Raw genomic sequence first — 12,464 nt, forward strand, 5'->3', positions numbered from 1 at the left:
AAAATTAGATTTTGTTAACACATTTTGTTAACAAAATAAGATTTTTGTAACAAAATTAAATTAAATATTTTGAAAATAATGTGCATTCACTCTGCAAAATAAAGTCCCTCTGAAGGCATGGGACAAGCCCAAATACTTCGGTATTCTTCATATCTTCTTCATGTCTCCATATCATATACAACATGTCACCACAATTAGCAGTTGTCTGGAACTGGAGAACTAAGTAGTAGCACATTCTGTCCTCATCCATCTGCCAAGGAGGTCAAGGGCCACTGGGGGGACTGTATACCTTTCTTCCCAGAAAGAACATACTAGTAAGAAGAAGACAATCTGGCTCCCTACAGTAGCTAAAGCAAAAGCAGCTGTTGTTGCAAGTTTGCTTATCTCCTCCCTGCCAAACAGAAAATCAGATCCTATTTTTACAGTGGCTTTGGGGTCAAGAGTAGAAAATCACTTAATTCTTGCTCTCTCCATCAACTGTCCATGAAGGACCACCAACTGCTGCTCAGAGACTAGCTTGGTCTGAATTGGGGGTAAATTATAGCAATAAATTTTGTTGCAAACTTGATGAAATCCTTCCTCCTTCCTCCCTTTCACTTTAATATTTTCTTTACTGTTTTTAAACAGAAGCAAAGTTTTTTGTTTTTTAGCTGATGTAAAGTTTTTTTACGACACAGTTCGTATCTGAAAGGCAAGACGAACAAATTGTGTTACTCATTTGAAACTGCCTAATTTGCTAGAATGGAATATAAGTTATTAAAGATGTGCAGAGCATACATGTAGAGCTTTACACTTTATTTTTCAGTTGGGAAGAGATATTTTCAAAATACTTGTAACATGTAATTCTGTCTTTTATCAGTGAAAAATAATTTAATAGTGCACTCAATGAAGGCTATGCCTTACACTCTGTATCTTTCAAACACTGTGTACACATCATCTATTATGCTTACGTTGCTTGTTCATGTTGCTCTGAAGTTTATTCTGTTCGTGGTTGTGTTCCTTCTCCTTGTTTTTTATTTCTCTAATGAGTTTATCAACCATATTTTCATGTTCCTAGGAATTTATTGAAACATTTAAGTCTTTGCAATTGAATTATGTTAATATAGTTTTCACTCAATGTACTCCTGCAAATTGCTTTTTTTTAACCAAAATTTTAAATTGGGTTCATCAGGGATTCCTTTAGCGTTGGGATCATTCTGGCATCCATTGGTCACTTTTAGGTGGTGGGGGCATACCTGAATCCTCTGGTTCCTGGGCATGGGCAGATGGAAAGTGCGATTCTTGGGCTCTCCTCCTGTACCTACTAGTAAAACAATCCCTATTTTGGAAAACTGAATCAACCAAAACAAGACCTGACTAAAAGTGATGGGGAATAGGCAATGTGTGTGAGAGAGTGATGGTGGATGAAAGAGTGGATGAAGAGAAGGAGCTTCTCTTTTCTTTTTGGTTCACAGTGCAATCCTCCTATCAGCGGTGATCTGGGCTTCTTTTGAACATAGGGCATAGATCTGTCAAAATCTGCCTCCCCCTCCCCATGCTATGTTGAGGAGAAGGAAGTGCTCAATGCCTTCTTCAAATTCCACTCTCTTCAAGAGAGACCAAGCCAGTCTTAAAGCAACAAAAATCCTCTCACTCCACACAAAAAGAAAACAATTTGCAAACCCTTCCCTTCCATGAGGACATTGCACAAAGAAAGACAAGTAGCAGGGTGCCACTTTGCAATTCACTGACTCCCTGCTGAAGAGGAAGTAATGATTCAAGTCTTGCTGATGTATGTCTCTTTGATCTGAATTACTAAGGCTTCTGGGTTCTACAGCCAGAAGAGCTAGGATAAATCCTTTTATAGTGGAATCAATAGGAATGTATGCATTTGTCTGATTGTATTAAAAACAAATCTAAATTGTTGTAGAGAAGCAAGTCTTGTTTCCTCTTTATCAATTATGAACAGTTTGCAATCTCAGTATAAAAGCCAGGAGGTAAGGTGCGGCTTCCTGACAATGGGAAAACAGACTGCCCACAAACTCTGCAGAGTTCTGTCATTGCAAATGAAACCATGATTTGCGTCAATGGTGGGTTTCAAATTTTTTTACTACCGGTTCTGTGGGTGTAGCTTGGTGGGTGTGGCAGGGGAAGGATATTACAAAATCTCCATTCCCACTGCATTCCAGGGGAAGAATACTGTAAAATCTCTATTCCCACTGTTTGAAGAAAACGTCCATCTGGGTTCAGTTCCAAGTGGGGATAAAGACACTGGAAACATGGAGACTGCTTGGAAAGATGATTTAATGGTGGTCAGAATCACATGGCTTGAGTTCCTGAACAGAAAAGGGTGATGTGCTGTGTGTGCCCTGGCTTTATGCTCTCGCTAAGCTTTGAACTTCCCAGGGCACAGAAAGAATGTCCTGATTGGTTGTCAGACTCCCAGGGGGTGGGGATTTTAGCGAGCCTTGCTGGCTGATGTAATCTTCCCGGGTGTCATGTGGTGAGTTTCTGTTGCTAGATGGGTCCTATTGTGTTGCAGATGATGGCCCATAGACTAAGGTGGGGGAAATGAGCTTGGCTGAGGCCTTAATGACCCATTGACAAAGGTGTGTGTGGGGGGGGAGGCAGGAAGCTGCAGGGAGCTGCTTTGTCCTTAAAACATGTTATTTCTCATCTCTATTTCTCATCCAGGGAAATATATTCTGCCTTTTTAATATTTTCTAAAATATTTCATTCTTCTAGGAGGGGGGTGGGTGCTAACTTCCTACACCACCCCACTCCAGGGGAAGGTTACTGGAAATTTCCCATTTCCTCTCAATCAGCTGGGACTCAGGAGGCAGAGAATAGATGGGGGCAGGGCCAGTCAGAATTTTTACTACCAGTTCTCCGAACTACTCAAAATTTCCTCCACCGGTTCTTCAGAACTGGTCAGAACCTGCTGATGTGTGTGTATGTGTATGATTTCAGAAATACTTGCAGCTCACCCAGAAATAAATTCACTCAGCCCCTTCAATGTTCTAATAAAATAATTTTCCAAGGCTGTTTAACCGGAAATTGGACATACAAACATTATGCTTTAGTGGTAAAGGGCAAGTTTTCTTTTCTAAACAGCAAAGATGTTTGTATTTATGCAAATCATAATTGCCTTAAATGGCATAAAATGTAACATGCAAATTTTACCAATTTAAAATGTAGTATAATATATTGTTGCTCTTATGCACTTGCAAATAATTGTTCCACTCCAGTTACAACTCCTGGAAACTTTCAGGAGCAAGTATAAAATTGCCAGAAGACAAGGCTGGCTTTTAAAATTTTTATTGTGAGCCGCAAATAAAACATTGAATTTTAATCCAACAATCTAATATGCTTGTATTTAAATCATTAATGAACAATAAGGAAGATAGTAATGATTACTATAAAAATCAGAAAATCATCTAAAGACTCTAGAAATCAGAAACAAGGGGTTTTGAAAACAGAGTGTTCCTACCTTTTCATGAGTCTTCAATTTCTCTTTTAAAATCTGGACTGTGTTTTCGAGCTTCTCATTTTCATCTATATAAGGATAATAACATTACAAAATAAGAGTGATAAATAAATTTCCAACTATTCTGAACTCTAAAAAAAATGAAAGGATCCTTGACTTGAACATCACTGATTTAAAACTATATCTAAATTAAGGGGTTCTTGCATAAGAAAACAAGAGAAGAAAAGGACTTTAAAAAATCCTGAATATTTTCATTCTCATATTTTCCCTCAACTGGATATGCTGGCAAAATTGATAAGTACTGCCATAAAAGTATAATATTTTTACTTGTTTTTATGTAGTAGAAATCTGGGAAAGGACTTGCAAATCAGAGAGTGACAATCAAATTCTCTGAAAATATTTAAGAAGCAACTTATTCTCTGAAGGATGGTTTAGATAGGAAAGATGCTTCTCGTGAAAAACATTCTGCCTTTGCTGTACTGAAAAATTGTGCATGGTTTGTGTTTTTTTTTTCTTCAAGGGTCAGCCATAAATTCTTCTGACTATACAGGTAGTCCTTGACTTATGACCACAGTTGTGACCAGAATTTCCATCATAAGTCGTTGCAGTTCTAAATAGTCACCATGAGATTGAATGCAATTTTATGACCATTTTTACAACAGTCCTTAAAGCAATTGAACTTTCCCAACAGATGTTTTTGCTGGAAACAAGTAAAAAAGTGCACAAATTATGATCATGTGACCTTAGGATGCTGTAATTGTTTGTAAATATGAGCCGGTTACCAAGTACACAAATTGTGATCATGTGACTCTGGGGGCGCTGTGATAGTTGTAAGGGTGACCAGGGTTTGTAAACCACTTTTTCCAGGCCATTATAACTTTGAACTTTCGTTAAATAAATGGTTTTAAGTCAAAGACTACCTGTACAGGATCTCCCTCTCAACCAAGAAAAATAACATTCTATGAAATCACATTGCACTTCTTTACCTCTCAGATTATATTGGTCCTCTATAGTTTGTTGAAGACCTTTAATCACATTCTGGAATGTAGCACAGTCTTTTAAAAAGAAAAGAAGAAAAGAAATGAATATATTTATTTTTAAGTTATTGTTATTTTGATAATTATACTAATCTTTAAAAATTATTGCAATGAGGCATACATGCTTCCAAGATGGGTATAATGTAAGAAAACCAAATTTGATATTTGAACTATCATTTTTTCTATTTTAAATTTGCTTATTTAAGTATCAGCAATTGTACTTAAAATGGTATATTATCATATTCCGACTGTCTTGCAGTTGCAAATAGTGACCACAAGATGGACCTCTGGTATCCTTAATTTTCAGACCATTTACTCATAACAATTTTAAAATGAAAATATGAAATACCGCTTCTTAAGAGTTCAGGGAATACAAATGTAGAGAATTTGAAGCCACATTATATTTTTCCATTCTGGAGAGATCTAAAAATGCCTAAGAATTTTTATTAAGGAAAAAGTATCACATGTTTGAATCTTCAATTAAATATTTTAATGTTTCTGTTCCTTCTTCAGCCTTGGGCTTGCCTTGCATTTATAGCTGCCAAAGTGAAGTTCAAGTAAAGCAATAACTGCTACATCTTGGAACAATCCATTCATTATCTCAGTTTCCTTTATATAATTATTTATATAATGGAAAACCACTTTTGAAAAACATAGCCAAGAAGAAGACTGCCTGGACAAGTCCCTGCAGTCTCTGAGAATTGGGCATGACTGAATGGAAGAAAAAGAAAAGCATGATTATGACAGCAGTTCCATGTCTAAAGATTTAAAGCTTAGTTACTGTGACTCTTTTCATTCACCTGCTAGCAATATCTAGAGCCATTCTAAAGTGGCAGTGAACTTCATTCCTCAAAGGATCCAATTGCTTTCCAATTTTAAATAGTGAAAATGTATGGGGAAGTGATCTTCCCACTACAAAAGCCCTATGCTTTGAATGCCAGCTCCTTTGGCGCTGGTGCAATAACAAATTCCTTGCCACTAGCCAGAATATTGGGGCTGCTCTGCTGTTGGACTATCTTCATTACACAAAGATAGTATCCACACACACATTTTATGGGTTCCAACACATGTCTGGTAGTAAACACCGCCAAGGAAATGAATGCTTACCTTGTTTAGCCATATCTTCCCTTGACTGGCTAATTGTCATCAATTTATTTGTTTTGTCCAACTCAAGATTCAGAAGATGATTTTTTCCATGAAGTTCTGATATTTTCTGTAGGAAATTATTTGAATTCCAAATGAAACCTTTTGTTTGAAGTATTCTTCCCAGTTCCTCAATTATTCTGACAGAAAATCTTTTTAAAAAAATACAAGCTGAACGTTTGCTGATATTTGGTCAAGCATTAGAAATCTGAAAGCATGACCCTTAAAAAAAAGCAGAATGATCTTGGATGTGCTTCATAGAGAATGAGTGACTGATTTCATAGCTATTCTGAAACTGAATACTGATTGAATAAAACACTAATAAAATTTGTTATCTGATTATTGGGATTCAGGAAAGGGATTTTGTTAGCACTTTTCCAGAGATTATTTTTGGAAAAATGGAGCGTCCCTTATGAAGCTAAATTATCCATATTTTCTATTGACCTGTGGGTTTTCCCCCTGAAGATTAACTCATTATATTAAAAAGAAAAAATTAAGTGAAAAAAATAGCTCCATAATATCAAGAGAAAACAATTAGATTCAGTCTATGACAGACATTGGGGAAATCACTGTTTCTACTTTAAATTAAAAAAGCATTTTCAGTTGAAAACTTAATTGATTTGAAGAGCTGAATCTCCTAAATGAGATAAGAGCTTAAACAATGCCTTATTGCATCTACTTCATATTTTCCAAGTTTAATTATCAAGAGTTCTATTCCACTGCATAACCAGACCCATAAAGAAAGGGACTTCAAAGGCATAGTGAAAGAAAATATTTATATATTTAATTTATATGCCACACATCTTGCTATCCAAAATGACAACTCTTAGTGAGTTGCTAACTTTCTAGGTAAACATTTAAGAATTTGGGTATATTATTGTTTTTCTGTTTGCTCTTTTACCATTTCTATATGTGAGAAGTCCTCTAAAAGTTTGTCAAGATTCACCACACTGGTTTTCTTCATGTTGCAAGATTGCTTCACAGTTTGCTGTATATCAAAGAAAAATATGTAATATGTATACATTTAGTTATCTTAAGCATAATGGTCTACTCCTTTGTCATGTGAGAAGCAATTTCCATGGGGAGAAATAGCATTTTTTTTAACATGGTAAGAAGTGCCATAGTTAAAATGTAAAGCACATAGCAGTGGCTGCATTCTGTGATCTGCATGCACAAATGTTACAGCCATTTTTGTAGACAAGGCCATGAACTGTATTCAGCAATGCTTAATCTTAAATTGTTAAATATGTTAACAATATTGCTATATTGTACGTATGTTTAAGATTTCTATCTTAGACTTAGAAAATGTCATGTTTGGGTTAAATAGTTCTGTTTGTATAATTTCAGTTTGCTTATATACTGTTGATATTTTAAGCTCTTCCCAGTTATAAATTCATCAGTGTATTTTTATTTATTAAATTTATATGCCAGACATCTTATTATTGAAACATCTCTACTTATGTTACTTGTCAAGTCTGTCTTGTATCATGCTAAAACAAAGTGTTGTTCCTCAGAATTTGTTGAAAGATATAGTTTAAACACTATATGTACTAGTTCCATGGTAGGTATACATAGTCAAGATAATTTTTTATGCAGAAGAGCTTTCCCAGGGAGAAAATATTAAAACGCAATGCTGCTTTGAGCATTGATATTTTCTCTGATTTGGCTATGACTAGCTATGCAAAGCCGGTTTTGTTAAAGTAACTGAAATTTGGACAGTTGTAAATAACATTTTCAGTCAGTAATAATTTTGCCTTTAGGGAACCAAAAAAAATGGCAGTTTTTTTTTGGTAAACTTATCTGTTATTTTTGTGTGTTTATAACATTACAGATTGCAATGTATTGTGCCATTCTTATCTTTTAACTGCAGGCTAGGCTGTTGTAGAAAAGTTCCCAAGTCCCCATCTAGCATTTAGTCAACATTGGTAAATTATTACATTTCTTGAATAACATCTTATATAATATAGGCATTGCTTTTTTCTCTACTGTGAGCTGCTTTCTAAGTATCTAGGCCTTGAAAGCAGGATATAAACCTACAGTATTGATAAATATGTTTAAAAATTAAAACAGTAAAAGAGGAACAAAAATGTTCACCAATTTTTATGTATCTTGGGGAAATGGTGTGTCACTTCAAAGTTACGTTTTAAAATTAAATTAAAATTGCACTTAAGCTGAGGGGGAAATGGTGGGTGCGAGGGATAATTCTGTGAGAGAAAGACATGTATCTCTCTCTAGATGCATCACTATTTTTTGTACTTATCCCTGAAAAAAATAGTTGGAGATTATGTTTAATTTCATTCGTAAATAAAGAAATTATGCCTTGTCCCTGCTGGTTTTTATTATTAAAATATCTTGAAGGAAGAAGAGCAGGCCAAGTCTATTATTTATCCATTAGTTGGCAACCCCGTCTCTGAAGGAAAGTATCTGAACATATATTTGAAGTGAATGGAAAATAAGTTGATGATATGAGCCATAGGGTGCACAGTGAGGACCTGTGTACATTAAGAGTGAAGGCAAGAGGCTCTGAAGGCCGAATAGGTTTTTAATCTTTATGTGGCATCATAAAGTGGCACACAAACCAGCGATAGAAACCATCCTGAAACTGAACTTTCTGGCAAGGAAAGATCCAGCCTAGAATACGGATTTATGGAACATACCACCCATCATCCAGAATGGGGGGGGGGGACACATACACACACTTTGTTTTCCCTGTGCTGTCCCAATGGTTGAATGACCCACGTAGTGAAATGTCCCAGGATTTGGGGAGATCCTTCTGCAGTTTTCGTAGGGGAATTAAATAAACTGAGTCTTCTCTGGAAGCAACCTTGTGCTCATGCAGAGAAGGTGGCATAGGGCAAGTAATAAGCAAAAGAAATATTGCAGAAAAATTTCCCCACTGCTCTTTTGGAAGAAAAAGGAAGTGATTGTATAACCAAGGGAAGGTTCTGGCCAGAAACCTATATTAATTAAAATGATTAATTTATATAATTTCCTTTCCTTTCCTTTCCCTTCCTTCCCCTCTCCTCTCCTCCTTTCCCTTCCCTTCCCTCTCCTCTCTTCTCCTTTCCTTTCTTTATCAAGCAAAAGAATTATAATATTTGCAGATGGTGGGAAACTGTCTGTTAGAGGCCTACCAGCTGTACAGTTATTAAAAACCCGGAAGCACTGCTAGATGAAGAAAATGTGACTATATTTGAGTAGAGGAATAAATTATATTTATTAATGGACTTTAGGGCAAAGACCAAGGCTCCAAATTTAACCGCTAATTTTTCAAAAAGTGTTAACCGCATGTGTTAACTGATTCATAAATTAGATAAAACAGAATAGGAGTATACAGCATTCTAAACACCAAAATACAATTGTGGTGTTTATGCTACCAAAATAAATTTATAACCTAAGCAAAATATAAATTTTAATTTATTTATATTAACTTATTATTAATATAGAAACAGAAAATTGAAAGCAGAAAAAGAACCAGTGGTCCATTGAATTTTCCCTTTGAGTTTTTGTTTTTCTTTTCTTTTTAATTATTTTTATTATTCATTTTTATCTTCTTCTTATTATTAATAATACAGTATTTTTATGTGTTCCTTATTGGTTCATCACACAGAAAGTCAAATATTCTACCTATCGAGTCAGAGCTGAAGAAGCTTCTTGAATGAGAAGCGAAGCATCTTTAAGGAAAAAGAAAAGTCCAGTTGCCTTTTGAAAAAGCACTTTTGGGACACCTATCGAATCCTTCCCAAGGACCTAGGATTGGCAGATTTTATTTTGTTTGTTTTATTTTATGTATTTATTTATTTTTAATTTTCGTTGGATGATAGACATTCATTTATCACAAGCATGTTTGAACTCACTTGCTGAGTTTAAAATTTTAATATAGTAATAACAAATACATTATGTTATGGCTTTAATGTGATTTTTTTCACAAAATATTCTAAGACAAAAATTACAAACTACCACAAACTACCAAACCTACTTTAGCTTAGAATCATAAAAATAGGGCTGGAAGAGATATTGGAGGTCTTCTAGTCCAACCCCTTGCCTAAGGCAGGAGACCTTATACCAATATATGATCCTGAACAAATGGTTGCCCAATCTTTTCTTACAAAACCTTCATTGATGGACCACCCACTATTCTAGGAGCTTAGTTTAATGCCTTTTGGGAACCCAACTAGGGTATCCAGGCAAGGCGGTAGCAGGGCAAAAAAATCTAGATGATCAAAGCCCCAACTGTTTAGATATGTTGTACATGCATAAAAAAGGCTGTGGCATTGATCGCACAAACATGGCTTCCATCTTGACTCTTTGACTCCACTCCCAACAAGTGATCCTCTTCATCATGACAATGTTCAAGCAGTATTTTGTCAAATATTTTAATTTTTCCTTTCTTTTACAATTGCACCTTCATCCCCGCACAAAGGGGCACTTGCAGGGAAAGGTTTTAAAGTCAAGATGCAACCACAACAGGCCAATTGAAGCTCCATAGAGTGTTTATTTGCATTGCACAATGTGCTTTTAAAAAGGACAGGGTTTCAATTACGCAGTCATAGCGGCCATTTGAGTTTTTTGACCTTTCCTGCAGACACCCTTGCCATCACCAATGTCTAACATTGCCCATTGGCATCATATGCACATGCATTTTCTCTCTTTAGGCACAGTCAGATATTGAGCGGATTCAGAATGGAAACAATCTATTCATAAATGAGGAAACTATAACACAGGGAAGAAGATTGCATGATGCATGGATGCCTCCTGAAATAAGTACCAATGGAAAACATGACAAGCAGAGAATAGGAGCAGGGGAAAATAAATAACTCTTGCATGTATGAGGATATGTGAGAAGGCATTGTAAAACATAGAGATCATGTTTTTAATACAGTGTAATGGTTTGCTGACTTCAAGTCTTCTGTGTTTATGTATTGCGTATTGTCTTATGGCCTCAAGTCACCACCTAATAGGTAATCAGCTCTAAATTATGGAGGTTTTCTCAAAGCCTAGGAACTGTCAGTTACCATCACAGTTACTAATTCTACTTTCAATGATCCGAGTGCGACATTTGTACTCAAAACTACTCATTAGGTTAGCTGGCTAATTGGGTGGTGTTTTTTTTTTTTTTGCATTCTTAGCACAAGAAAAGGGAATAGAGCAGAGGTGGGTTTCAGCAGGTTCTGACCAGTTCTGGAGAATTGGTAGCAAAAATTTTGAGTAGTTTGGAGAACCAGTAGTAAAAATTCTGACTGGCCCCACACCCATCTATTCTCTGCCTCCTGAGTCCCAGCTGATTGGGAGGAAATGGGGATTTTGCTGTAACCTTCCTCTGGATTGGGGAGGGAATGGAGATTTTATAGTATCCTTCTTTTGGAATGGGGTGGAAATGGAAATTTTACAGTATCCTTCCCCTGCCAAACCCACCAAGCCATGCCCACCAAGCCATGACGACAGAACCGGTAGTAAAATTTTTTGAAACCCATCACTGGAATAGAGGTGCAGTTTGGTTTAGTGGTTAAGGCACCGAGCTAAAAACTGGGAGACTGAATTCTAATTCTGCCTTAGGCATGAAAGCTGGCTGGATGACTTTGTACCAGGCACGCTGTCTCAGCTGAACTCACCTCACAGGGTTGTTAGTGTGGGGAAAATAGGAGGAAGGTATATTAGTATGCTCGCCACCTTGACTTATTTATATAAATAATAAAGGTGGGGTAAAAGAAGGAAAAAAGCTTGAATTTTCTCCAAATTTGAAAGAAATGAAAGAAGAATCAGCTGTTTTTTGTTGTAAGAGAAAGAGTGGATGAAAGTTTACTTCCTAAAGTACACCATTTATTGATTCAATCATTATAATAATAAGTATTCACAGCAAAAAACGTCCCCCAATCCTTATAGTTTGCTTTTTTAAAACCAGAGGACCATTAACTGTGCTCATTACAATACATGTTTGCAAGCCTAAGAAATTAATGCTATATTTTAATACTTGGAAATATTAAACGATACCAGAAGCAACTTCGCTAGGTTCAGGTTCAGGATTGATTAATTTAATGAATTCTAGGGAACAAATTTAATGAGTGCTAACCAGAGATTTTAATGACAAAGAACACAGAGATTAGATATTCCAAATGGCTGTTTACTTGCTGTTTTAACTCCTGATATTGATAGAAACTGCTCCCTGATTTGTACAGAAACAATTATTTTAGCAAAAATAACAAAGACCTTTTTTTTTTCATTTTTAGCAGAAATCTGAGGGTTCTATCTATTTATTTAGAGTCAAGATTGTTGTCAGAAAGGAAGACATCCATATACCTGGAATTCACTAGGCTGTTTCTAAGTCACAAAACAGAAAGAAATTACCGTACTAATTCAAGCAACAAACCTCTGGTTATGCTTCTGTTACACGTAAGCCTTAGTAATATATTGTATTACATGGATCAATATTTTCCCAAATTCTAATTAAAAATACGAGACTAATTTTTAAACTGTACTTTTGCTATTCAGTACATGATACAGGCCACACTTGGAATATTGCATCCAGTTTTGGTCGCCACGATGTAAAAAAGATGTTGAGACTCTAGAAAGAGTGCAGAGAAGAGCAACAAAGATGATTAGGGGACTGGAGGATAAAACATATGAAGAACGGTTGCAGGAACTGGGTATGTCTAGTTTAACAAAAAGAAGGACTAGGGGAGACATGATAGCTGTGTTCCAATATCTTAGGGGCTGCCACAAAGAAGAGGGAGTCAGGCTGTTCACCAAAGCACCTGAGGGTAGAACAAGAAGCAATGGGTGGAAACTGGTCAAAGAAAGAAGCAACTTAGAACTAAGGA

General features: G+C 36.0%; 1 protein-coding gene across 1 annotated transcript; it reads right to left on the minus strand.

Annotated features, from left to right (window-relative positions):
- Positions 1–26: 26 nt before the first annotated feature.
- CCDC152 (coiled-coil domain containing 152) lies at positions 27–8,300 on the minus strand. Its single transcript, XM_058173284.1, has 5 exons — positions 6,548–8,300; positions 5,611–5,716; positions 4,453–4,521; positions 3,470–3,534; positions 27–1,053 (listed from the first exon to the last, which is right to left on the minus strand). The coding sequence occupies exons 1-5, from the start codon at positions 6,668–6,670 to the stop codon at positions 934–936; spliced, it is 483 nt and encodes a 160-aa protein (XP_058029267.1). The 5' UTR covers positions 6,671–8,300; the 3' UTR covers positions 27–933.
- Between the last annotated feature and the right edge of the window lie 4,164 nt (positions 8,301–12,464).

Source organism: Ahaetulla prasina, chromosome 2 (genome assembly GCF_028640845.1).
Source record: "Ahaetulla prasina isolate Xishuangbanna chromosome 2, ASM2864084v1, whole genome shotgun sequence".
Taxonomy (NCBI): domain Eukaryota; kingdom Metazoa; phylum Chordata; class Lepidosauria; order Squamata; family Colubridae; genus Ahaetulla; species Ahaetulla prasina.